This window comes from Serinus canaria, chromosome 5 (assembly GCF_022539315.1).
Source record: "Serinus canaria isolate serCan28SL12 chromosome 5, serCan2020, whole genome shotgun sequence".
Classification (NCBI taxonomy): Eukaryota; Metazoa; Chordata; class Aves; order Passeriformes; family Fringillidae; genus Serinus; species Serinus canaria.
In genome coordinates, this window is record NC_066319.1 from 25,871,521 (window position 1) to 25,896,306 (window position 24,786).

General features: G+C 41.6%; 2 protein-coding genes across 2 annotated transcripts in view; one reads left to right on the top strand and one right to left on the bottom strand.

The window, feature by feature from the left end:
- MAPKBP1 (mitogen-activated protein kinase binding protein 1) overlaps nucleotides 1-24,786 on the top strand; it is a 529,170-nt gene that overhangs the window by 358,333 nt on the left and 146,051 nt on the right. The window lies entirely within an intron of this gene.
- The window catches only part of LOC103826978 (uncharacterized), a 52,433-nt gene that overhangs the window by 15,619 nt on the left and 12,028 nt on the right, over nucleotides 1-24,786 (bottom strand). Inside the window, 20 exon segments of the mRNA XM_050975847.1 lie at nucleotides 946-1,029; nucleotides 1,675-1,810; nucleotides 5,449-5,659; nucleotides 6,830-7,016; nucleotides 8,249-8,415; nucleotides 9,192-9,383; nucleotides 10,567-10,674; nucleotides 11,635-11,772; nucleotides 12,827-12,941; nucleotides 13,342-13,564; nucleotides 14,270-14,406; nucleotides 15,228-15,375; nucleotides 17,232-17,269; nucleotides 18,233-18,319; nucleotides 18,436-18,602; nucleotides 19,000-19,057; nucleotides 19,911-19,953; nucleotides 21,351-21,391; nucleotides 22,438-22,569; nucleotides 23,046-23,182. Of these exon segments, the coding sequence (XP_050831804.1) occupies nucleotides 946-1,029; nucleotides 1,675-1,810; nucleotides 5,449-5,659; nucleotides 6,830-7,016; nucleotides 8,249-8,415; nucleotides 9,192-9,383; nucleotides 10,567-10,674; nucleotides 11,635-11,772; nucleotides 12,827-12,941; nucleotides 13,342-13,564; nucleotides 14,270-14,406; nucleotides 15,228-15,375; nucleotides 17,232-17,269; nucleotides 18,233-18,319; nucleotides 18,436-18,602; nucleotides 19,000-19,057; nucleotides 19,911-19,953; nucleotides 21,351-21,391; nucleotides 22,438-22,569; nucleotides 23,046-23,182 (2,549 nt within the window).

Below are 24,786 nucleotides of genomic sequence, written 5' to 3' on the forward strand. Positions count from 1 at the left end.
TGTCAAGAAGGCAGTGCAGATTGAATAAAATACTCAGGCATGTGGATGTGCCCTGTCATGACCAAGGAGCCTTGGCTCAGACATCACAGAGCTATAAATAACAAATGACCAAAATCCTGTCAGCTTTGTGAGTTTTGCCTAAAAAATTTGAGGTGTTTGGTGCGTTCTTCTGAAACTGCTGCAACCCCTGAAGTGTAGAGAGTTGTACTGCAGGGTGTATTTTCTCATCTTTGGGTTTTCCATTCAGCTAATCCAGAAAAGGCTGGCTCTTTCTTAAACTGTGTTGTGCTCGGCTGTTTCTTAAACTGAGAGCACAACACCTGCTGCTCAGCAACTTTACTCATCACAAAACATAACAAGGGAGATTTCCTAATTATTACTAAATGGCCTCAAACTAGAAAGAGGAAAGGTAAAAATCTTTTCTAGCAGACCTATACATCATACATTTCCTAGAGGAGAGATTTCATGTCTGAAGGCTCCTGGAAATCTAGTTTTTACTAGAGGCCAGAAGAGGGGTTAATTCAGGAAATCAGGTGTTGAAAATCCACTTTAAGATTCTGCCATACTATTATGAGAATAAATGGCATAATTTCCCAGCTCTTGCTATCCACACTGGCAGGAAACTTGTCCTTGTGCTTTAGCAAGACAAGTACAGAGAAAGCCTGTTGAAACCTATCCTTTTAAAGACATCTTGTCTTTTAAAAGAGACATTGTTCCCCATGTGCCAAGGTCAGGAAGCCACACTAGGAATTTAACATGAATCAAGACTATAAGTAGAATGATCAAAGTCATAAGTGGGACAGAGTCTCATGGAGGGAACTGAATGGGTTACAGTAGCTAATTACATTGTTTGGCAGATGCTGAACCCTATCTGCTTTCACCCAGCCTCCACCCATCAGGAAAGTCCCCTTAACAGTCTCCTTTTGAAACTCTCCTTTGCAGTACCTTTGTAAGAGAAGTCCACTGCTTCCCATCAGGATTCAGCTGCATAGCTCCGTCTCCTTGCTGAGAGGTTTGAGTCATTAGCTCCTGGAACAAGAAGGGCCAATGTTATCCCTGAAAAAAACATCATTTCTCTTAAAGGCAATCCTCTTTGGGAATTGAGAACTTCAGAGCCACAGGGACAGGGAGCCCATGGTCAGGGCTGGCTGCAGAGCCTTGGCAGGACCCGGGCTTTCCTGCGGTGCCCGGTGCCACAGCCCGGGCTGTGCTTGCCCCACTAAGCCCGAGCAGAGGCGTAGCAGCCAGGTAAGGCCCGCCCTTCCTGACACACGGGGAGGGGAAGCAGCTCCTGGCCCTGGCTGTTAAAGGAACAGCAAACCTGTCTCCCATTAACACACCCTGTTATTAATCTTTCATCTTTTAGTACACCTCCGTGTTACTTAATACTTCTTCTAAAGTTGCATATATGGTGTCTCTCAAATTTATAAACCCCCTAAATATTCAAAATGCTCCCCTTGTAAACAAGCTCTTACTCCCCAAGTAGTTTTTCTTTCTATGGTTTACTGTAACTTTAAAAGTTTCAATCCTGAGGTCTGGAAGCCTTGACTTCTTCATCCTGCAGAGAGTCATTATAGTCAATGGTAAGTCAAGAAAGCAGTATCATCTTTGCACTACTTGCAGCACAACCACCTGAGATCCCAGATGCCTTGCTTTGCTCTGCTCCCTCCTTACCTGAGACAAAATGCCATCTTGGTCCATTCTGGTCGCGTTCACACACACGTCCAGTGTTATCTGTGGCAATGCAATCTCACATCTCCCAGCTTCCACAGACACCAATGGTTCAAATGTCCCAGGTGCAGGTGAGCAACTATTTTATAAACTGACTCAGAGCCCCACCTCTGACTGGGTTCTCAAAACCAGTTACTCCCCTCCCATTTTCTTATGGTAGGAAGCTGAATCCTGTGGTCAAAAAAGTAGGAAAAAATACCTTTGCCCATACAGCAGGTGGAAGTATTGTGTTTGAGTCACTTTGCTCCATACTGGCCAATGGCAGGTTTAAAACTAAACATAAGAGGACTATGCCCTATTACCTGAGCACTGAAATTTCAACTTAGCAAGACCTCAAAGCCCATATAAATATATACTCTGCAATAAGATACAGCAACAGTTCATAAATTGAATTTATGTTATCCATGACAATAAGCAGATACGATAAAACAGCTAATGAGGAAAAAAAAAAAGAACACTCTTGCTCTCAGACTAATCTGGTTATTGCAAAAAACAGTTTAAGGCTTTCTGAACCACATGCCCCTACAATCCCAGGTCTAGGCATGCAGGGAAGCACACTCATACGGTGGTTTATATCTACTCAGCCAAGGTCCAGGAAGGCTGGTTCTCTCCTCAGGTCATTGTATTCCTTCCCTCTCCTTTCCTATGGCTTGCTATTATTATTTTTGTGTTTAGATGTAGAGTCCTGAAGCAATGACTTTCCTTAGCTTAGCTCCACACCCATGAATACTTCTGCATCGTTTTCTAGCTCAAACTGACTCTGGCTGCAAACTAGCTGCATTTAAGTGCCTGTGTCTGACCCAATGAAACATGCCAGCCAGATGCAAAACTCAGCCCTGACCTCACGCTGCCCTCCCCAAAGTCCTTGGCACAACTGTGGCACCACTGCTGGGGCAGGACACCTGCCCCTGTCCACACACTGCTGACCCCTGTGCCATTGAAACTGGCACGGCTCACAGCTCACTGGAAGAGGATTAGAAAAGGCAGCCAAAGGCTGATGCATCATCAAGGGATCATAACAGATCCTTTCTGGGGAAAGGGATGGCTTCCCTGCTTCCCCAGTACATCTTTTCTGAGCAAAAAGATGCTCATTCCCTGAGCATTCTTGAGCTTACTGGTCAAACATTGCTGCCAGCCAGCACAGGTCCCCTTTGCACATTCCCATGCAAAATAACGCCAACAGTCATCACAGCCAACTTGGTAGAATAAATTTTTGCCATAGGGTACAGGATTTTGTGATGCTGTGAAGGGTTGTTGTGTCTACACACATGGCATGTTTCCTCTGGGTGCCAGCTCAATGCTCTAGCTTGATGAAATGCATTTTTCATTAGGTCACAGAAAATTGGCAGCACTGGCATGTCGGTCATGTTTAAAGACAGCGCTTTACTGTAACATCTCCTCGGAGAGCAAAACTGTTTACCAGAACTGCACCTCGGAGGGTCTCACTCCCACAGTGCCAGTGGCCAAAAAACTCTCATTTTCACGGACAGCATTTGCAATCCTCGTTAGAGACAGCCTTTGCACAAGGGAGGGACCGTGGTTCACTCCATACTCCTGCAATCTGCCTCTAAGACATTCCTTTATCCATGATGCTCACAGCAAGTATTTGGTATGCTCTTTGCAGAGATAAAAACAGTTTTGTTTTCCAGGAACAAGGAATGTTCACACTGTGAACCTGAAGCATATTACTGAAATGCCTGAATATGTGGAGCAAGGCAGAATTTTCATTTTGCAAACAAGCCTTTATTGTCCTGTACTGTATACACAGAATTTTTGCATGGAAATAACATTTCTTCAGAACTGGAGGCGGCAAGAGTTTGTGGCTAAAATCTGTGTTTACTTTTTCACAACAGGGTTTTCAGGTAAAAATGAAGGCAATTCCCAGGATTATATGCAGAGCATTATATTTCTGACCATGACTAGTAAAACTACCACATAACAACAACAAAAAAAAAAAAAGTGCATAGTTGTTCAAATCCTGACAAGTTTCAAATGCTAATATTTATGCCGTTATCTTTAGGCTGGCAATATTGGGCTACAGTTGCACAAAAATGTAAGTTTTGTTTTGACATAATAAATGAATAAAATGTTGGAAAAGTCATTGTGAACCAATTTGTAAAGATAATTTGTCATCACTCCTTGCTAAAATGAAAATCCTCAGAGTGGCATTTTGTAATGAGCCAAACATGTTATTTGGCTGTGAAGGAACCCTGTTATTTTCAGGTTGGGTTCCCTGGGCTGACGAGGTAGGCAGTCTATTAAAAAGAAGTTATGTTTCAAAACAAAGTTGTTTTGTAAAATATTAACATGAAATGTTTCAACTTACCCAAGCATTTTCCCTGGTTTATTTTAGTCCCACATTATAATATGTAGTTGATAGACCTTTTTTTCTGACTGAATAGACTCTTTGTTCACAATTTTCCCAGTTGTCTTTAGGACACAAAACTTATTAATAAAGTGTGTTTTCAATTGACTTGCTCCTGGATTGCAAAAGTTTTTATGGATTTATAATTTTTAGAGCTCACCCTCAGCACAGTTCAGAACAGTTTTAAAAAAGGCACTTTCAATAAAAGGGAAAAGGAAGGAAGTTTAAAAATGCAAGCCCACAACAAATGTAATTGGTGTTTTTGTGCTAGATCCCATGCATGGTCTTCAGATTATTTTCAGATGGTCTTAGTTGTTTCAGACTTCTGAGTCACTTTTACCCAGTTTGTACAGGCAGAACTCAACGAATAAGAACAAATAAGAGGGGTTTTTTTACAGGCATATGACCTAAACTGTTACACTGAGTAAAGTTTTCACTGTCTATTGGAAGTAAAATATTTTCAAGTACTTTCTCTTTTTGATGTTAGAATGGTATTTTATTATGAGAAGCAACTCAACAGGGAAAACAAGATCCAGGGTGTCTTATTTTGAAAGCTTCAAATTGAAGTGTTAAAGTTTTATATATTGTCTCAGTACAAACCAATTCAAAACTGACATAAATCAACAGGGAATTCTGATGTGCCCAAATTACACCCTTTGCTTAAAAAAAAAATATATGTGAAAAGTCTTACGCCACTTCCTCCTAAGTTGCTCCTTCCCATCACATATGATTCATTCACAGCCCAAGAGAGCCCAGGATGTGGATGCAAATCGTGGGGCTGGCTGTGTGCACACACTTGTCCCTCTTTACATTTCCAGCCTCCGTGGGTGCTCTTTGGGACACTTGCAAAACAGAGCTGACCCAGAGATCCAATACCAGCTTCCAGCTGTGTCTCAGGTTCCCTTTGTTTTCCAGGGCTGGTCGTACCTTGTGTCCACAGAGCAGAATTGTGGGAGCAGAAGTTTATACTCCCTTCTTATGGCCTGTAGGTGTGTTGGCTGTGTTGTATAACTGTAGCACTATGGCGATAAAAAATTATTTTCCTTTATGTCAAATATTATAATAAGTTAGGCTTAAAATCACGCTATTTAAAAAAATCTAACAAGTATTTTAGGCAAAGAGTGTTCTACAGACAACCTTAATTTATGCAACAAAACGTAAGTAAAAATTTCCCACACAATGTCTTTGCTTATAGAGACCACTTCTTGGGAATGGAAAAACCCCAGCAAACCACTGCACCAGCTAGGGTGGTTTCTGCAGTGCAGAATGGCCAGTGTTTGAAAAAGCTATGTCCCTTCTGGGTCCTAGAGCATGAAAAACTCCTCTGAGAAGATAAGAGCAGTTGGATGGGCAATCAGCACATCTTCTGCCTTCTCCTTTGCATCGCTGTCTGCAAGGCCTGCATAATCATCTGGGAGTTGTTGAGGATGTTGTACTCGCTGAGATTCAGCAGCTTGCGGTAGTTGTCATCGGTGTATCTGACCGAGAACATGCAGTAGGGGGAACAGGAGCTGGTCAAATCCAGCTGGCCTTCCTCCATCTCTGAGCAACAGCGCTTGACACCTGAGGGAAAGAGTTGTTGTTCCTGTGACATGATGTTTATCTTAACCACTGTCAAACTGACTGTAAAGTGTCAAAGAGCTGGACATTTCCCCTGAAGAAAATTCATAGGGTTTAAATGCAAACAATGCAGGTCATGCATCACCACCCTAGTCAAAAGAACATTGTGAGTCTGAAGTAAGGAGGGACAAGGGAGAGGTGAGGGATGGCATCACCATGTTCATCTACAGCTTACTCAGAAACATGTTCCCATTAAAGCCATGGATCAGGCAAGGATGTCAGCCTGAAGGGGCACTCCAAAAGCCACTGTCCAAGCACTGCAGCTGAGATTTCTGTGAACCCTGGGCAGCTGGGATTTCTATAAACCTCAGCCAAGGAAGATTAATTGCTAGTAAGAGAATAGAATTTAAGTGAGAAAGGAGCAATAGAAACATGTGGAAACTGAGAGCTCCTTCAATGCTGAATAAGGTCCAGGGCACCTGCCACCAGGATCCATCTCTGCCGTTCTGATTTTTGTGTCACACAAATTCCCCAACAGCCGAATTTTGGTCTTAATCTCCCTGCTAAGGAGCAGAGCAAATGCATTCTAGTAACCTGCAGTAAAGGAGTACAAAGCAGATGACCTAGCAGAAAAGGAGTGACAGGCCCTGAACACAGCACAGTCAGTAAAATGACCCCTGGGCTGATGCTGTACCAAAATGAGACACACTGATCTTAACGTTACTGGAGTTCAGCCTGAAAACCAGGTTCTTTCTCCCCCACCTCTCATATGCAACACTGGTTACATATGGTTCCTCAAGGGTAGAATTAAAACCTGAACAATAGACAACATATACAGCGGGAAATAATATGAGAGAGCTATACCTTTCACAGGAAAAGAACTATTGTAATTGGGTAGGACCATTTCAAGTAACAAATGGGAGAGAGGTGAAGGTAGACACACCATCCAGCAGACACAGGCTGAGCTGGTTCTCTTAAGGCCACAATGAAGACATGAGTGAACATAATAGCTTTGACAGGGATGGGGAACAAGTTTAATTAGCTAAAGTGCTCCCCTATGAATCCAGTGAGCAAAGACAGCCAGCAGCAAAGAAGAAGTCTCTGTCTGAGTCAGGGAAGCAGTGGTGTCTTTTGTTTAATGATTTGCCCCTGGAAATTTCCATTGGAACTTACCAGGTGCTTTGTACTCTTGGAAGGTATCATTCACAAGGGGAAGAAAAATCACAATCGGACATCCTGGCAAATCTGAATCTTGGAAGATGTAGCACTCCTTCAGATTTTTCTTATCTTCATCAGTCAAAGAAATTGTTGGGAATGGGATTTTCTGCTCTGAGTAGTATTTACATGCCTTATCTAGAGACTGGAGGATCACAAAAATGGTCAGCACTAGAAATCAACTTCATTGTCCAAAGGCCCCAAATTGTCATCTGCTATTAAGGTTTAGTGACTCAGACCCATTGGGCGAGTTCTGTCTTATCAAGAGTTACTCTATATATAATTACCACACATAGTGACTACATTGCTAATCACAAGCTGTAACAAACACAATTTCAGAATTAAAGAATTCACCCAGAGCACAGCTTTTTAAAAAAAATTAAAGGAATTTGCGGAAGTTTAGGGTAAAACATTAGTTTCAGCAAATGAAAGAGCCTGTGTTAATGCATTGTATAGAATTAACCAGAGAAAGAAAGCCCAGCAAGAAAATGTTTAAGGTATCTTATCTGCTTGGAAGCCAGGAGATAAGAAAGTTAAGTTGGAATGTGCAATTTTATCTCTGCCTGTGCAGTCATTATGACACAGTGTTAATTGAGATTAATATTTTACTGAGAAAATGTGAAATATTAGGCTATGCTATATATTTTCCCTGAAATATTTAATATAAGATCACGTAATAATATGCACTCTATTATTTACTCTGCACCATCTAATAGCAAACACTATCAAGAAGAAAAAGGTTTCTACTAAAGTACTTAAAATTGTAGCAGCTTTCTTTTATAAGTTTTATCTAGACAATGAATGAGGCTGAAATAAAACTTCATTACATCTGTCTTATCCAACATACAGATGGGTAAAAGATCCAAACTTTTTTTCTGACAGCTTTTATAGACAGCTAATTAACTTTATCTCCACAAAATGGAGATAAAGCTAATTTTTCTGCAGGAAGATGCTCATCACTGAATTTTACTTGTAGTGTCTTATTTTTCAGCCCAGAAAGGATCTGCTGCTAATTTCAATCAATCCTTTTTATATCCTAAGTCAGAAGAAATAACTTCCTCATCTTTATGAATATTCCTGTGCACAGTCTGGAAGCCTGCTTGACTCAGTCTAACGCAGAAGAGGTTCCTCCCATTATTGTAGAAAAGACCATGCTGACACTCCCTTGAATAATTTAACATGTTCATAAACCAGCAAGAAAGAGTCCAGGAATGGCAGGAAGAAATAGGACCAGTATTAATCACTACAGTGAAAAATATAGGGGAATGCAGGTGTTATAAACCAAACAGCTGAAAAAAACCAGCAGCTCTGGATGCTTCAGGCTGGGCATTTACAAGTAAAAGGAGACACAACACATGGTAACAAGAACATCCTTACCGAGGTATGTGATCCAGTAGTATAACTTAGATAGATGATGACATCCACTTCCCTCTGTGGCCTTAAAAGTGGTGCACTGCTGGTATTGATGAAAAATCCAGCATCTATCATGCCCAGCTGATCAGGATTTTGCATCAGCTGGTTGGGACGTGAGTCTAACACAGTGTCTAAAAGGAAAATATTTTTTGAATAAGAATAGATCTGTGGATATTTTGACTGGAAAAAGAAGTATAAGGTGCAAATGATCACTCCAGAGGCCTGATTTAATTTAATTGCCACACTACTAGATCATGAAACAGGCATGAGAAGGACTGCAAAACACCTAAGTTCCTGTTCTGAAAAATCAGTGTTGAGTTTCCAGGCAATATACTGCATTAGCATGGCACATCTATTAGTGCCAATAAGCTACGTCTAATAATTAGCTTAAATCTGCCTTGCTTAATTTCAGTAATTGTTTTATCTTCTATCTGTCATTGTTTTGGAGAACAAAGTATTTTCAATCCTTTCTACATTTGGACTTCGGCTTCCCACTCAGTCCCCTCTTGTTTGGACTAGAAACCCCCATTCATTTCCAGTTTTCTCTCACAGGTGATATTTTCTTGGATATTTCAGCTGCATCTGAAGTTAGAAGTATAATCTTGCCAAATTAAGCTTTCTCCTATGTTCACTCTGCTCTCTGCCACTTTAAATTTGGTTCTGTCACCTTCAAGTCTACCACCTCAGTCTGGACTACAGAGGTCTCAGCTGAAGCAAACAAATACAAACATTAAGTCTTCAATACCTGACAACACTGAAGTCTTAGTGTCTTCTCTCTATTCAGAAAAGAAATGTTCTCTTGGGAGGATTTTTATCCCCTGCCAAGTCTGACCGGCTTCTTTCCTATTTTCCCCAGCCCCAAACCCCCTGAAAAGGATGCCAGTTGGACACGAGTGGCCATCATCACCTTTCCAGCGACAGAAGTGCTCGTTCTCCATGTAGTTGTTATGCAGCTGGTAGCCCTTGAGGAAGTTGTGGTGCTGGGCCACGGAGAAGCGGTCGGTCAGCGCTCCCCGAAGGGCGCTGGACAGGGGGCCAGGGGGGGTGTACATGCGGGTCCTCAGCTCGTGGGGTCTTGTGGGCAGCACCGGGTCTTCATCTAGAGCAGGGGAGAAAAACCTGTAACTGCTTGGTTACTTATGTTCCTTCCTGGCTGCCCTGGTACAAAGGAGTTCTCAGGGGCTATTCTGGGATGATTCCCTAAACACACACAAACTCTTCTGAGGGAAAGGAATGGCTGCTGGACAAAGCTCTGCTGATGGTCTTGAGCTTTGGGCTGAAGACAGTTCATCAGAAGCAATATTTAGTCATGGAAAAAGGGTACCTTAAGGAAATTAGGTAATTCAGAAAATCTTCTGTCAGAACTTAAATATCGTCACAGGAAGATAACATGAAACAGATGCAAGCATGGAGAAAATGGGGCTGATGAATATGCTACTGCTCAGTCAGACAGGCAACAACAACAACCACAGGGTCCATTGCAACAGTGACAGCTGCAACCCAATCATCACTCATGGCTACATGAGCTTATGCTTAGTCAGCAGAGTGAGAGCACCCCAGGGAAACCTGGGGCATACATTCATATTCAGGAACTACGGATCGTTTAGGAGGTGGGTAGATGGCTCGTGGGTGAAAAGCAGAAATATGGCACAAGGTGTGGTTTCCAGCAATGACAATGTGCTTTGCCAGCCTGAGAGGCTGACAGTGGAGCAGGAGAGACTTGGTGGTTTCCACGATTGCACATTGTATTTCTGTATTTTTCAGGATGTCTGTAATTATAGTTACTATCGTATCAAGTGATTTAGCAATAAAATCACAGTTTCTGTATTGCTTCAGAAAATACCTTCTGGGCCTCATTTATCTTTGTGTCAGTATGAATACAATGCAGTAATTACTGTACTGAGTGGTAAAATAAAAACCCAGGAAACATTGATTAACCAGATGATATTAATGCTTATTCTCCTCATAGGCAGTAAAAAGTACCATATTCTCTGCTCTTGGTTCTGTATAGCTAAGTGAGAGCTGCAATGCCAGAACACTTCCTGAGAAATGTCTGACCCTCTAAAACTTCCTCTGAAGAACCAGTAGAGCTTTAGGAAATGTTGTAATTACTGCAGCTTTTCCCTGATTACCCTCTTCCTCTTACACTATTCAGTGTGAGGTGAAGTCACTATCTCTTCGTAAGATCCTAGGATGCCAGCTTCAGCAAAGCTGACAAGATGATGCCAAAAGCCACACAGGAAAATAAATAACCATAAATGAAAGGCTTAGTAATTTCTCACCAACTTCATCAATTCTGTCTTGTGTCCATCTCTTCCAGAAGTCCTCTGAACTGTGGGACAGTCCCCATATTTGCAAAAGGTTCACAGAAAATATACTGCTCCACATACCTGTAAAAGGAATTGGTGAACACAAGGACATATTTTAACAAGGACATATTTTAACAAGAAAACATTTTAACAAGAAAATATGTTAACAAACATATTTTGACCTCCTGACTTAATTTTTTAATGTGCTTAATGCAAATATTTCTAAACTTCGATGCTATTAAATTCCTCTTAACTTTCTATGTCATTGATTCACATCACCAACTACCACCAACTTTGTGCCTATCCTATTAAATGGCTCTGCCACGTGGTAAAGAGAGCAAAGAATGTGAGGCAAGGAGAAAAAGAGATACATTTGCTCAAGAGGCAAAACAAAGAATTCAGATAACACATACACCACAAACACATAATTTCCATCCCCCTCTTCCTTTCTCCAGCTTGTCTTTTTCTGCACTTACTCTGATCAGTAACTCTTTCAAACACCCTGAATTGTTTCACAAGGGGATGAACTGGCTTTTCAGATGTTTGTTTGTAAGACAAGATCTCACACCACAGTTTGTAAAGGCTCACACATGCAGTGGGCTCCAGCTCCACTGTGCACTCTTTTCTCCATCCAGGATTACCCCTCTCTGCCTCATCTCAGGGGCACTGGTGGCTTTGTTGACGAAACAGAGTGCCACTATATCACCAGTCATTGTAAATTTGAACCTGACTATCACAATTGGACTTAGGTTGGAGTGTATTCAGAGAGGAATCAGAAGAATAAGCAAAAAAGTGGGAGCTATTACAATGAAAGAATTAAGGATCTTCATGTATTTCATCTCTAAGACACAGACAACCCATCTACCAAGACAGTGGCAAGAAACTAAAAAAAGATGCGTGTTTTTTTACTGTATTCTTTTGGGCAAACTACCACTCCCATTTCCCAGTGTTCAGCATGTTAGGACAGAACTATGTGCCCACGGGTTAACAGCCTTGCAGCCCTCCAAAGTGCCTGTGTGCCAGGACACCAGCATACATCACCTTGAAGGTAGCAGATGCGGGACTCGGGGAGCTTTTTTAACATGCGGCCCATGAAGAACTCGCTTCCGAAGTGCTCCGTGCGAACAAACGCGCCGTACTTCAGCAGTCCCACCTCGTAGGGAGTGAACTCCACCCACTCTGCAATACAGCCACAACGGGACACTCAGAGGGCTCCCAGACAGGTGTGGGGAGAGGGGAAGCTTGGGCAGACATTGGTCTGCGTTACGTTTAATATGCTGCCTTTGCAAAGCCTCCCTCTCAAACGCACATCTCCAGGGAGGCGTCTGAGCTTGGGCACGGTGGCGATGAGGAGGCAGGAGCAGTTGTGCTGGTCATGGTGGTGCTGCTGGTGGCACAAGTGGCACACATGGCAAGGCTCCAGCCTTGCACACCCCGTGTGCTCACACCAGTCCAGGGTTTTCCAGCACCTAGTTAGTTTTGCCATGCCCTTCGGCACACCATGTCCAGGTGACCAGCACTTCACCAATGCAGTTAACTTATCTTCCCTAAATAATTTTTTGTGTACAAAGATGGATACACAGCTCCTCAGAAATTATTTTTTCTGTAAGAGACCAATCATACTCTCTCTGTGTGGTACTAATGGAAACAGGACTAGCTCTTGACTTTCTCGGAGATCCTCTCCAAGTGAAGTGCAGTTGTCTGATATAACTGCAGTGTGACTGAAAACTGGGATAGAAATGTCGTGGACTATAATTTCATTTTCATTTCAGAAATGCTTCATTTTCTTGACTCAACAATAAAAAATTTGATCTGAATTTTTTTCTTCCCCTTCTCCTCCTTTTGATCCTCCATAGGAAAGAAACACAAACAAACAAAACAACGAGAAAAGCAACAGATTCAGTTGGGAGCCTTCCCAAACTCTACCATAACTATGTGGTCATTCTTCATACTGAAATAATAACTGGCCATTGAGAAAAAGCAATTATTGAATAATTCCAATATCTCTCAAAATGGCTTTTCTGGCAGAATTTCTACTGTGCATGTTGAGACAGGGAAATGCTGCTCCCCAAAACCCTTGTATTAAAATTGTAAGGTATGGGGGCAATGGTTATTTCTCCAAATAACAACACATCAGGACTGTTTTCTCCAAGTGCTACCAAGAAGAGAAGAGTGGTGACAGGAATTCAGCTGCCAATTTTAGCCTCAGAGGATCTGAAAAAAACATCCTTACCTTTGAAATCATTGGTGCTGTAACTGTCCCGGACGCAGACTGACACATAGATGGGCAGTGGGTTCTGGCCATCACACAGTGCTTCTTGCTGATCTGAGAGCTTGTGGGGGTCTTTCTGGTTTTGAAGGAAAAGTGTTAACATGAGAGGAGCACATGGTGAATTCATTGGCCCTGGTGTGGGAGGAGCTGGGCAGCTCCACCCCCAGCATGCAGGACACACCCTGGCAGCTCCACCACACAGACCACTGCAGGTACCCCCATCAACCATCACAGAGCAGGCTCCCAGGCTCCAGCCTGGCTTTGTGCATGGATTCACAAAAAGATGAGGAGAGAGACAATTATTTCTGCTCACGTCTGTGACTGGGCAAACCAAAACCACTACAATGTGCTATTTTGTTAACACAGAGAATTCCCCTCTGCTTTGAGGGACATTCTCTGAAATGATGGCCTAGTTTCCTCTCCATCCACTAAGGGAAAAACACGTGGTTCTTTAAGAAATGGAATAGACATCATACCCCATCATTTAGTAAGTACTCAATCATGAGACCCCAAAGATCTATAAATGATGTCCTGTATCCCTCTTCTTTCCGCTGGCAAAGCTGCTTGTTGTAGTACTTCATGCGATCCATCGAGAAACAGCCCATCTTGCATTTTGTTGCTTGTTTTTGGGCTTCACCAATGTGTGAGTCCAGGTCCTTCTGTGACCAGTAGGCATCTCTGTATAAGTTGGCCATGGTCCTGGAGAAAGACAATGCAGACAGCAGAAGTTAAAAGGAGCAAAAAAAGACTGGAAATTTTGTGCTTTCAGAACAGAGGTTTACATTTAGGGATTCCATTTTGCTCTCACACACTCTGGTTTAGCTGCTCCATCTAGGAGAATGAACACTTCAGAGTTTCTATGACTGTTTTTAAAAATGGCACTGAAGAATGAGGTGGGGTTTTTATGTTCTTAACCTTTTTTTTTTTTTTTTTTTTTTTTTTTTGGTGTATAAGCAGGGAATAACACTGCCCAGGGAAACACAAAACTGGCAGGTTTCAGTGGTCCATGTGCACTGTCCAGCAGTTTTTTCCAGCTAGAAATCACAGGCAATATCAGAAGCTAATGGGACCACAACAGCTGGGATTCAGTGGAGAAAGGAAGAGGCCTGATGCTATGGGCATCCACAGTTACATCCACAGTAACTACCTAGAAAGCATCTTGAGTGTAATTGTCATAAGCACATTTAACTCCTGCACATGTGGAGCTGATAAGCACAGTAAAGAGCTGCTTATAGAAAAAAGTGTGCACTAAATCAAGCTAGTACTTAATGGCCTGTTACTGAGAAACTTGTTTATGTGATGTTTGAAGAAAATCTCCTGATCTTGTCTGCTTTTAGAAGCTACTCTCTGCAGCAGTGTGAGCCTCAGAGGGGCTGGTCAGGCCTCCTGCTCGAGCTGGCTTACCAGGTGGTGCCGGACAGCCCGCTGATGTATGTTATACAGTCCAGGAGATTCAACTTCTTGAGTCCCATGAGGCTGCCGTACAAGCCTGTCATTGACTTCAGTCCTCCGCCTGTGGTGATGATAGCCACGACGGGCACCTGTTGGGCAGAGGGGTGGGACAGTCACACTGACAGCATTCAGCATTGCAGCCCACACTGCCATGGCGTCTGGGCACCACAGGTGACCATCAGCCCACGTCCTGATCTCAGAGCCCAGGTCCCTTTTCAGAAGGAAAGACTCCAAAACTCAGCAACAACTGCTACTGCCACTTTTTTCCCTTTGGACAAACATGGGCTCTTGCTCATCTCTAAGGCAAATACAGGCACAGATGAACAAGAAGAAACCTTCTGTGGAAGCAATAATGTATTATCCACCACTCTTATTTCACACATTGACTACTTCTGTATGAAAATCTGCATGCCAATCCCATGAAGAAATACACTCAGTTCACAGCTACTGTCCAGCTACCCTCAGCAATGCTGCTATTCTTCAGTATCTTGAAGTTATTTTAAAATAAATTACATTATTTTAAGGAATTTCAAAACTGCAAGAAACAGAAGATATAAGAAGCACTCAAAGATGTTTGTCCAAAACTCTCACAAAGTAGTGAAACTGGAATAAGGGGAAAAAAATCTCTGCTGTGGAGCGTACTCAGTATTTCTGAACCAAGGCAGTGACAGCTCAGCCTGGCAGGAATGAACACAGCTCAACTATGAAAAATTCCAAATTGATAGTAATGAAGGATGGTGACTGCACCTGGAGTCTTCAATAACAAACCTTGGCAGCAGAAGCAAATGTACTTCAGACACATGCACTGGCTGGTACCTGCACAACAGGTAGGTGTGGCCTGTGTTCTGACCACTCATTTGCAGAAGTACATGAAAGCACTAGAGATTCTATCCCCTCAGCACACACGTACTTCTTGATCCTGCAGATCATGTGGTAGGTGAAAAACATTTTTGAGAGCACTTGCTACATATCTCTTTCTTTTGCCCAGGAAAGCCATCTCTTCAGAACATAAGTTAAACCCAAAGCGCATGTCCAGGTCTTGGTGGCATGAACAATTACTAAGATAAAAACAGACACATATATTAAATATTAACACACCCATATCAATCTTAGGACAACGATCAAAGATAATCTACAGCACCCTTCCCTTCAAACAGGATGATGCAACATGACAGGAGCAAGAGAGAATAATTTTACAATTTTTAAAAGCATGAAACTCATGTCAATTAGTAAGACTAACTAGTGGCATTATTCCTAATTATTGCTAATTGGAAGAAACAATTTATAGTATTTATAAATAAAAAATATTTAAATAAATACTCTACAACTGAAAGATTGACAAGCTTAGAAAATCCATGGAAATGGCCAAAAGTGAAAGTATAGATTCCCATTTCACAGATTATTTTCTCATTCAAAATCTGAAAATGACGCCCAATTTTCAAAGGCTGGCACATTCAATGTGAATGAAAACTCTCCTTTTGAGGAGCTGGAGTGGGAACGCACCCCCCTCTAGCGGTGAGCACCCTGGGGAGGGTGGCCGCGGAGCCCAGCTGGCTGGAGAGACCTCGGTGACATCCAGCCCCTGGATGGGCAGAGAAGGGGCACTGGGAGCAGCAGGATTCACCCCTGCTGCTCTGTTGTGTCCACACGTGCACAGGCTGTTTCAGGGCCAACGCTAGAAGTTCTGTTCCACATCAACCTTGACTCAAAAATTGCAAGGCACATCTTCTCCCGGAGGAAGATTTCACTGGAGTCTATTTTGAAATTGAGTAAGTCATTGCTTAAGGCCCCACAATTGTAGTTTATTTCCCTGGGCTTTTTTTCTCTTCTACTCACTAATCTCCCTCCTGGTTCTTCCTGTCCTGCTCCTACAAGACATCAATAGGCAAGAGATGGTCATGGTCAGGTCAGAGCTACATTGCCAAGTGCCAGGGGTTTGCTTTTTCTTCCAGTGACAGAACCTCACTCTTCTACTGGGTCCATAATGTCTATGAAACTAGTAAAGAAATTTAATTATGATCTTTCTCCATCACCAGATTTGGATAAAATCAAGTATGGATAAACTATTATAACCTTATTTGTAAATTAATTCACACAATGGGAATTGAGTTAGGTGGAGCTGCAAAAGCCAGTTTATATTGTAAATCAAGATCCAAACAAACAGTTTCTGAAGTTCTCTGAAAATAAAATAAATAAGCAGAAGTTGTTTTTCCTGTTGTGATATAACATTGATTTTCCTGTTAAAATTGACCACTTGCTGTTTTGAAATTAATGACAGAAAACTGTGCTTTTAATTCAGAATTATTCTTTTCCTTTTACTTCTTAGTCAGACATACACACAAAAATACCAGTTTGCCAGTTGTATGTGTTCCATATAGCTATGGATAACCTGAAGTATCTCCATGTTTACTGATGAGTATTAAGGAGCATGTCTACAGATGTCAAACACAAGTTAACCTGTTTACCTTAGTTTCTACTCAATAGATAGTATATCTGGACTTAACAGAATACAAGGTTCATCCCCACTGAATATTGACAGTAAAGCAAAAAATAATTCTTAATTCCGGATTAAACTAAATGTTTACATCTGACTATTCTTTTTTGTCATTGTCAGCTAGTTTTGTTGTTTTTATGAATTTCAGAGACTGACATAGACAAAAGAAAATATTCTGTGGTCAGAAGGAAAGGGAGAATGCTGAAATAAACACATGATTATTTAATGCTTTATGGATGGATTGAAGCCAAATCTTCCTAAGGCTAATTATGTATTATATGTTATGCATGTATTTTATGTTTTATTATAAACACATTCTAGTTTTCAGACTGAGAATGCTTGCTTGTGTCATTTCCATGTGGCTAAAACAATATCAAAATCAATGAACCAACTATAAAGGAATAAAACAAAATCTCTTACCAAGTTTTTGCTGTCACATTCAAGTCAAATCTTTTCTCCTGGAAAGCAAGAACGTAATTTTTAAATTTTAGATTTTCTGTTTTCCCTTTTTTTGTGTTGGGGTCAGAGCTTGATTTATAACCCAGCAAGGTCTGGCAATTACAAACTTAAATGTCTGAGATTTTGGCATATATTTCCAATAGCATTCACTTATTGTTAGTGGAACATCCCTACCTACAGATCCTAAATCCTCCCAGGCTGAAGAAGCCATTAAGCAGCCTGGTAAAAGAGGTTTCTGAGACTCACACAACAGGTCCCATTTCCTGTACAACTCATAAGCTTTCTGCAGCATCCCGAATTACCATTTTTGTGTGTTTCCCATTCTTTACGCTCTAGTATACAGCACATCTTTGACATCCTGGCATAGTCTCACAGTGAAGAGACTCAAAGTCTGCATTTGCTTCTGCCCACACTTTATCCTCTCTTAAAAATCATTATTTCAATCTTCATATTAAGTTATAAAATGTGCTTTGTTCTGACAGGATATCTTAGTGGCTCTTTAAAATCAATATTCTCATTATATTATTTAAAATATGCACCCTATGAATAATATTTTCAGCATACTTCAATATATTGTCCTCTTAAATATATGGTTGACTAAGGACAGGTTTATTGATGTTTTCCTATTTTGAGCCTGAGGAGCAACTTTCAATTTGGACCCTAAGCGTAGGGGGAGTCAGTGAGTCTTTGGGTAAACAGGGAGAGGTGTTCTAAAGGAAGTATGGTGTTTTCTTATATCCTTTAAGTCTCTGTCTCTGCTACTGGCACATAATGGAGATTAATACAGGGACAACCTGTCTCTGTGGAGAAAACATCTGGAGAAACAAAGCTCCTGTTTTCTCAAAGTCTAATAGAAAATCAGAATGTTTCTGACACTCTTAGTGGCCATCTAGGACAACCTTACGTGGAATGGTTTCTATGTGAGTGACCCTTTATTACCAACACCTGGAATGGATGCTTACCTCTGCAATGGTTGTTTTCCTTCCCATGGGCAGCGAGTTCAGCATCACCACTGGGGAGCCTGTCTCTGTGCTGTACCTACAGGACCACTGGGAAAACAACATGCTTTAGGACACAACCAGGAACGGGTTTACCCTCTCTCCTTCCTCCCACTTTCTTGAGAGCCACTCAAAATCCCTCCCCCCCTGAGGCCTGTCCATCATACAGGGTGGTAGCGCCTCTTCTTTGGCAGCATGACGTCCAGCGTTGGCTCCGCGTACTTGATGTAGTGGAACTCGGTGGGACACGCTGGGCTGACCACTCCGTTGGGGCCCAGCACGATATCCTGTGTCCCCTCAAAGGAGCCCTTCACAGTCAGGGAAAGCTCCTTCTCTAAAGTGGCAAAACAAAGATTAATATGACTAGGCAGAAAAATGTGCTAGCTTGATTAAAAGTGGGGTGCGGGTGGCATAGTTTTGCCCAGGGCAAAGTGCTGGCACTACAGGGAAAAGAGCAAAGTGGATACTTTTCTGATAGAAAAGGGACTCTGAATATTCCTGCTGTGATATAGAACTGGGATTTCAACTTGATTGTGCTTTTAATAGGCCTTGTTAACATATACCTAGATGAGGTCATTGGAGTCTATAACAGCCTAATGTGTTTACCTGACATAAACTCCACTAAACACTGTCAGCACTATTTATTTCACTAACACATTATATGGAAGGGACACCTTCTCATAAGTAAGCATGCAGCTACTGGTAAAGCAATGACAAAGCAATAACCTTACTTGATTTTTGCTTTGTCTTCTCTGCCACTTCAACTTCCAAGCAGCAAAGTTCACGACACTGTGAAAGACAGATTGCAGGATTTTGTGAGAAAGATCATCCCATCCCATCCTCATTATAGGGAGCTGTGGACCCCTCAGCTTGGAGTCACTTGGAGTTCTGAATTCCCTGGTGTCTCTGGGCTTTTTCCCATTAGCTGCTGACTAAAGAAAAGGAAAAGCTTTGGAGGGAGTTGCAGGAATCACATATGTGACAATGACTTAAGATTGAGCACAGTGAGAGGAATATACAAAGGAAGAAAATCAGGACCATTTTCATGATAGTACCATAAATAAAAAGGGTTAAACTAGGAAATAAATAAAGATATGTCACTGAGAGATCAAGAGTCAGGAGTAGGAAGGGTTTTCTGAAGAAATATTTCTTTTAGCATTTTGGGGGTTGATTTTTTTTTTATGGTGCTCACTCTTCTTCAACATAATGTGTTTTTGACAAGTCAGTATTTTCATGTAGAACTTACCCACTTACTCATATCCAAGGGAAGGAAAGGGTGGGGTAGATTATTAATAAGTGACTTCACAGCCTTTTTATCATTGTGTTCTGATAGACAGCAGTACACTTTTTGAAGTACTAGTACCAGAGAAAAATTTTTTTTGTGTGTGTGTGTGTGTGTGTGTGTGTGTGTGTGTGTGTGTGTGTGTGTGGTGTGGTGAAGTATAGGAAAAATCAGAAATAGGGAACTATAGGACAAATGGGATACAGGTAAATAAAATGTCCCATTCTGAATGTATCTAAATAGGAAAAAGGAAAAAAAAAAAAGAGAAAGAACTGGCCTACTGGCTTCTTTGACCCCCACCCTCCTTTCCCTTTACATTGAGGAATCACTTATAGAAAATATCTTGTGAAAGACACATACCACCAGCACTCCATTGCTAGCAATCATTTCATGAGGACCAGATCTGGGAAACAAAATTAAAAACATGGATTTTTTTTAAGTCAAACAAATCCCACTCATCTTTACCCAGGATGTTGCCCTTTCTTCCCACTTAAAAACCAACAGTCTGAGGGGACCCCAGGCAGCATGTAACAAGCTCCTTTCCTTGCTTGCATGGAATGGAATGAGCACTGCTCTGAGGAGACTCATCTCTGTACCAAAGCTGAACAATGTGAAATGAAACATGGTTATTTTTTTACAGTGCAATCTCATAATCATCTATAATGGAATCTCCTGTTAGGCAGTCAAATTCTTCTCACTGTAACCTGCGAAATAAATGTATTTCAGCATGTCCTTGTTGGGAAGACAGTTCTATTTGCTGGCATGCAAATATTCTGAGTTGCAAGGGACCCATGAGGATCCACACCAAGTTCAACTCCTGGCCTGCATAGTAGAACACCAAGAATAACACCATGTTCCCAAGAGCATTGTCCAAATGCTTCCTGAACTCTGTCAGGCTTGGTGCTGTGACCACTTCCCTGGGGAGCCTGTTTCAAAGTGGCACAGGGCAGCCAGTACCAATTACATGGGAAAAAACCCCAAAAGCTTTCCAGATCATTCAAGTGAATGAAGGAGATGGTGTGGAGCAACCTGACTTCTGGCCTTGGCTCTCCAATAGTATGAGAGCTGGCCTTAGCTAGTCACTTTATTTCTGCCATGCCTTAGTTATCTTGTGGCAACACAGAGACAAACAGGGTGATTCATGGGTGGCAGGCTGACCATGCTGGAGAAGGAGCCTTACATCCTTACAAGAGTTCCCATCCCTTGTGATTGTGTTAAGCAGAAATAAAACACAATTACTAGGGTTCAAAGAGTACTGCAAGGGAAAACTGAAGGAATTGGAGATACACTGAAATCCTAACTAGGATGTTTCAACGCTAAAACTGTGTCAAATATAACCTGAAAAAGGCAAGGAAAAATTGATAGGCAGGAATGCTCACACACTCAGAAAGCCTTCTGAAATGTCCCCAGGTAGATAAATCATAGAATAGTTTGGGTTGGAAGGGATCTTAAAAGTCATCTAGTTGCAATCCCTTGTCATGGGCAGGGATAACTTCCACTAGACTAGGTTGCTCAAAGCTCCATCCAGCATGACCTAGAACACTTCCAGGGATGTGGAAGTTCTCTGGGTAACTGGTAGGTGCATCATTGAGGGCAGCTAAGCTACAGAACAAGCTAATCCATCAGGTGTTGGGGACTGCAGCAATAATGTAGGAGAAGGCTGGAACTTTTTTAGGGGAATACTCAAAGCATGACTTCTAATACTGCTTTTTTTGTTTTATCAATAATGATTTTTGCAAGCAATGATTATTATAATCATTATAAAATAATGATTTTTAGAATAATCTCTTTATCACTTACGCAACCTCCAATTTGAATTCAACTTCTAGTTCCTCCTTGGCCTGAAAGCAAGAAGAAAATATCAAATGAGGCAGACACATAATGCTTTGTCCCTAGTCCCTGATAGGCAATATTGAAGTTATTGGTTGCAATGAGTAGCCTGTAATGAATACTTCAGACTGGGTGGTCTGAATCAACAATTCAGCCAGATGATTAAATGATTCCTGACTCATCTCCTTCTGACTTCACAATACCACCAAAATAACCTATATTTCATGTGAAGCTGCTGCAAAAAACCAATTTGCAACTTCCTTTATTTTCTGAATTCCACCCTTTTCTTCCAACTATTCCTGGCACTGTCCTGCCATGACTTACTGTACTGGCTATTATCTTGGAAATTAAACATACTTTACACCCATTACTTTACCATAATAAACAGGGAACAGTGAGTGATTCAGAATTCCTGTTATGCAACCCCAAGTAAGGCAGTGTTGATGTGTACAAGCTGATTGTGAATGACCTAGTTTGGATACCAGAATTTGTCCCTGGTAGCAAGAAGTTGTATGTGAGATGTTTTGCTGATCTCATCCTTAGATCTCAAAGGGAATCAAGATTATTTTTCCCATTTTATAGATGGGAAACTGAGAAACAGAGTGAATCAGCATCCATTCACAGTGGGATACACACAGGGGCAAATTCATCTTTGCCTTTTGGGGTGAAAGTAGACACAAGCAAAGGGGCAGGGGTTTATGAATTATGGGAATTACTCAGGTTATAAATGACATGGTGAAAAAAATATTCATATTATTCACCCTGCAACAGCTGTATGGCCTTGGTGTTGCTCAGAGGTAGCTCGCAATTAGATCCTTCCCCTACCTACTGCACTGTTTCAGTCCTACAGTCTTTAATAATTTATAAAACATTGCAAAGAAGAGTTCTGACTCTCAAATTCAGATTTTTAACCACATTTTTGTGGTTATAATTTGAATGGCAATTAATGCAGTCATTATTGGGATAAGTAATCCATGGCAGGGTCAGAAAGATTTTGAAACTGTTCTGTAACTCTCCACTGGTTTCTCAGTTGCTTTAGTTACTTAGTTGTTCTCACATTTGGGCTAGGCTTGAAGTACAGGACCACTGTTCTTTCAAGTGGAAGTTTAGCAGTATCAAAGAGTGCACAGAGGAGATGGTCATCTGGAGTAGCAAAATCCTCATCATACACCGTGAGCTCCAGCACATTCTGGAAATAGAGGGAGAAGGATTTGTTATAGTTTCTCAGGCCGGGCATCATTAGCTCCAGGCACAAAGTATTGCTGAGGATGAGCTTGAGAAGAAAGGTTGAGAAATTAGGCATCATCCCCCTTTAGAAAAACATACTTGAACTGCATATTAGTTCTTGCCTAGTTCATTTTAATTGCTGTAATGAAATACATTGCTATACTAATACGATAGCTTGGGTCACTCCCAGATTCCGTATCCATCTGGCACTGACCTGTAAGAGTCTCTTGTTTTCCTAAAATTTCAAAACTGAGCTCACCTTCTGGCCCTCCTACATAGCCCCACTGAACAGACACAGGAGCTCTGTCATCTCTGCTGTTAAATGCTTTGATCAGTCCTTTATCGTGTGCCATCTCTTAAACAATTCCTGGGCACGGTTCAGGAGGTACATACACTAAATCTTCAGGCTGCTTCAAGCAGACAGCTTTGGCTCCTTACCTTGACCTGACTCTGGATTCTGAAGTAGAAGGTTTCATTCCACACCGGATTGTCAGAGTTTCTCACGGTTTTAGTGCGTGACCTTTCACACGTCGCAGTCGGCAGCCACAAGGACACGTAGCAATCAGCCTGGCTTACTGGGCAGGGGAGAGGCAAAAGAGTTGCTAATTGGCAAAGGCAGCAGAGCTGCAGGACAGTGGAGAAGTTACTGCAGCAACTGGTTCCAAAACCAAGAACAAGTTATTTAAAGATAGAAAAGTCCTATGCAATGTAACTTTCCAGGATTCCCTTCTATGAGAGAAAAAGCACTGACCACAAAATGACCTAGAAGAGGAGGTGGCTTCTGTTCTTCCTTGTGTTAGTTACAGACAACATTGATATTGTGTATTAAAAAAAAAAAAACACTGAGAATTTTTTCTTCTAGTCAGCCACTTCAGTTTCTCAGCCACCAAGCTTTCCTGGGCTCATGTGTGCATGCAGACACACATGACACTAACCCTGAGCTGCTGTCGGATAAGAGGGGTTGGGATCCTCCTCCCCATTTTGAGAACAACTGCAAAAGGTCTTTATCTCTGCCTTGCCCTCAGTGATGTTCTTTGTGAGGGTTTGTCCAAGGAGTTGCAGAACTACACCTGCTGTATGAGATGGCAGAGGCTTCCTCCAGAAGGAGCTCATTGAATTAGACATTGGAATGTAACTGCTACCTACAGGAAGAGACCAAGTCTCTCTTCCAAAAGGCACCAGGAGAAAGTTAGTGAAGGATTTTACATCCCCTTTCTCACAGGCACCTAAATTAAGGTACATCTCAAGCAGCTACAGACAAAAATGCCTTTTACTGTTTTTCTTCTTGGAGGTTATGCAAGGTACTTCGGCACCTTGAAAACCTCTCTGATGCAGTTCTCAACAATAAGATGATCAGCTATTATGAAATGCAAAAGGTAACTAGCTTTGAGAATGGATGTCCTGTGATGTGAGACTTCTGAGAGAGACAAGTGATGGCAGCAGTAAATGGAGGAGATCCTTCAGCAGCAGGTCAGGACTCTGCAGGCAGAGCAGGGAACAGGATCTTGTACACTGACCTGCGGGGAAAAGCAAAATCTTGCCTGTCTCCAACAGGACCTTTATCTCTTCTTTTCTTTCCTTCTCCACCAAGATTTGCCCCATGTCACCCTACAGCTACTGACTCTCAAACTGGTTGGAGGCTGCATTTTATGCTGTTGAAAGTGTTCAAGAAGCCTTGCTGCTTTTCCGTCCAAGTGAGAAGGAAAAGAATCCGGAACTGCTTGAAAAATGATATATGAATTGTGATAGGTCAATAGAGACCTCAGTTATTGGTTTTCAACTTTTTAACAATACAATGCAGAAACAAAAACAACAAAGTTTAATTCTGTCAACTGTTTTTTCTAAAAAAATTTTTTGAGAAATCAACATATTCCTACTGAGTAAAAAAAGCACACTCTGAGAAACTTTGTTTGGAAAATATTGAGTAGGCCCTAGCCTTCTGCCTGTCTTGCTCTATTTCACATTTCATATCTTAGTTTGGCTTTAAAAATGAGATTCTGACAGCATTTTCACTGTACTTGTCTAGAGTCATATCATCTGCTTTAATTCTATCTTCCCACCACTCTTTTTTCTTATTCACCTTATTTGTCTCTTCCTTTTTGTAGTGAGAACTTCCATGTCCTCCTCAATAATTTCATTTTCACTCTTAAGGACTGTAGACCATTCAGTCCCTCTGGAT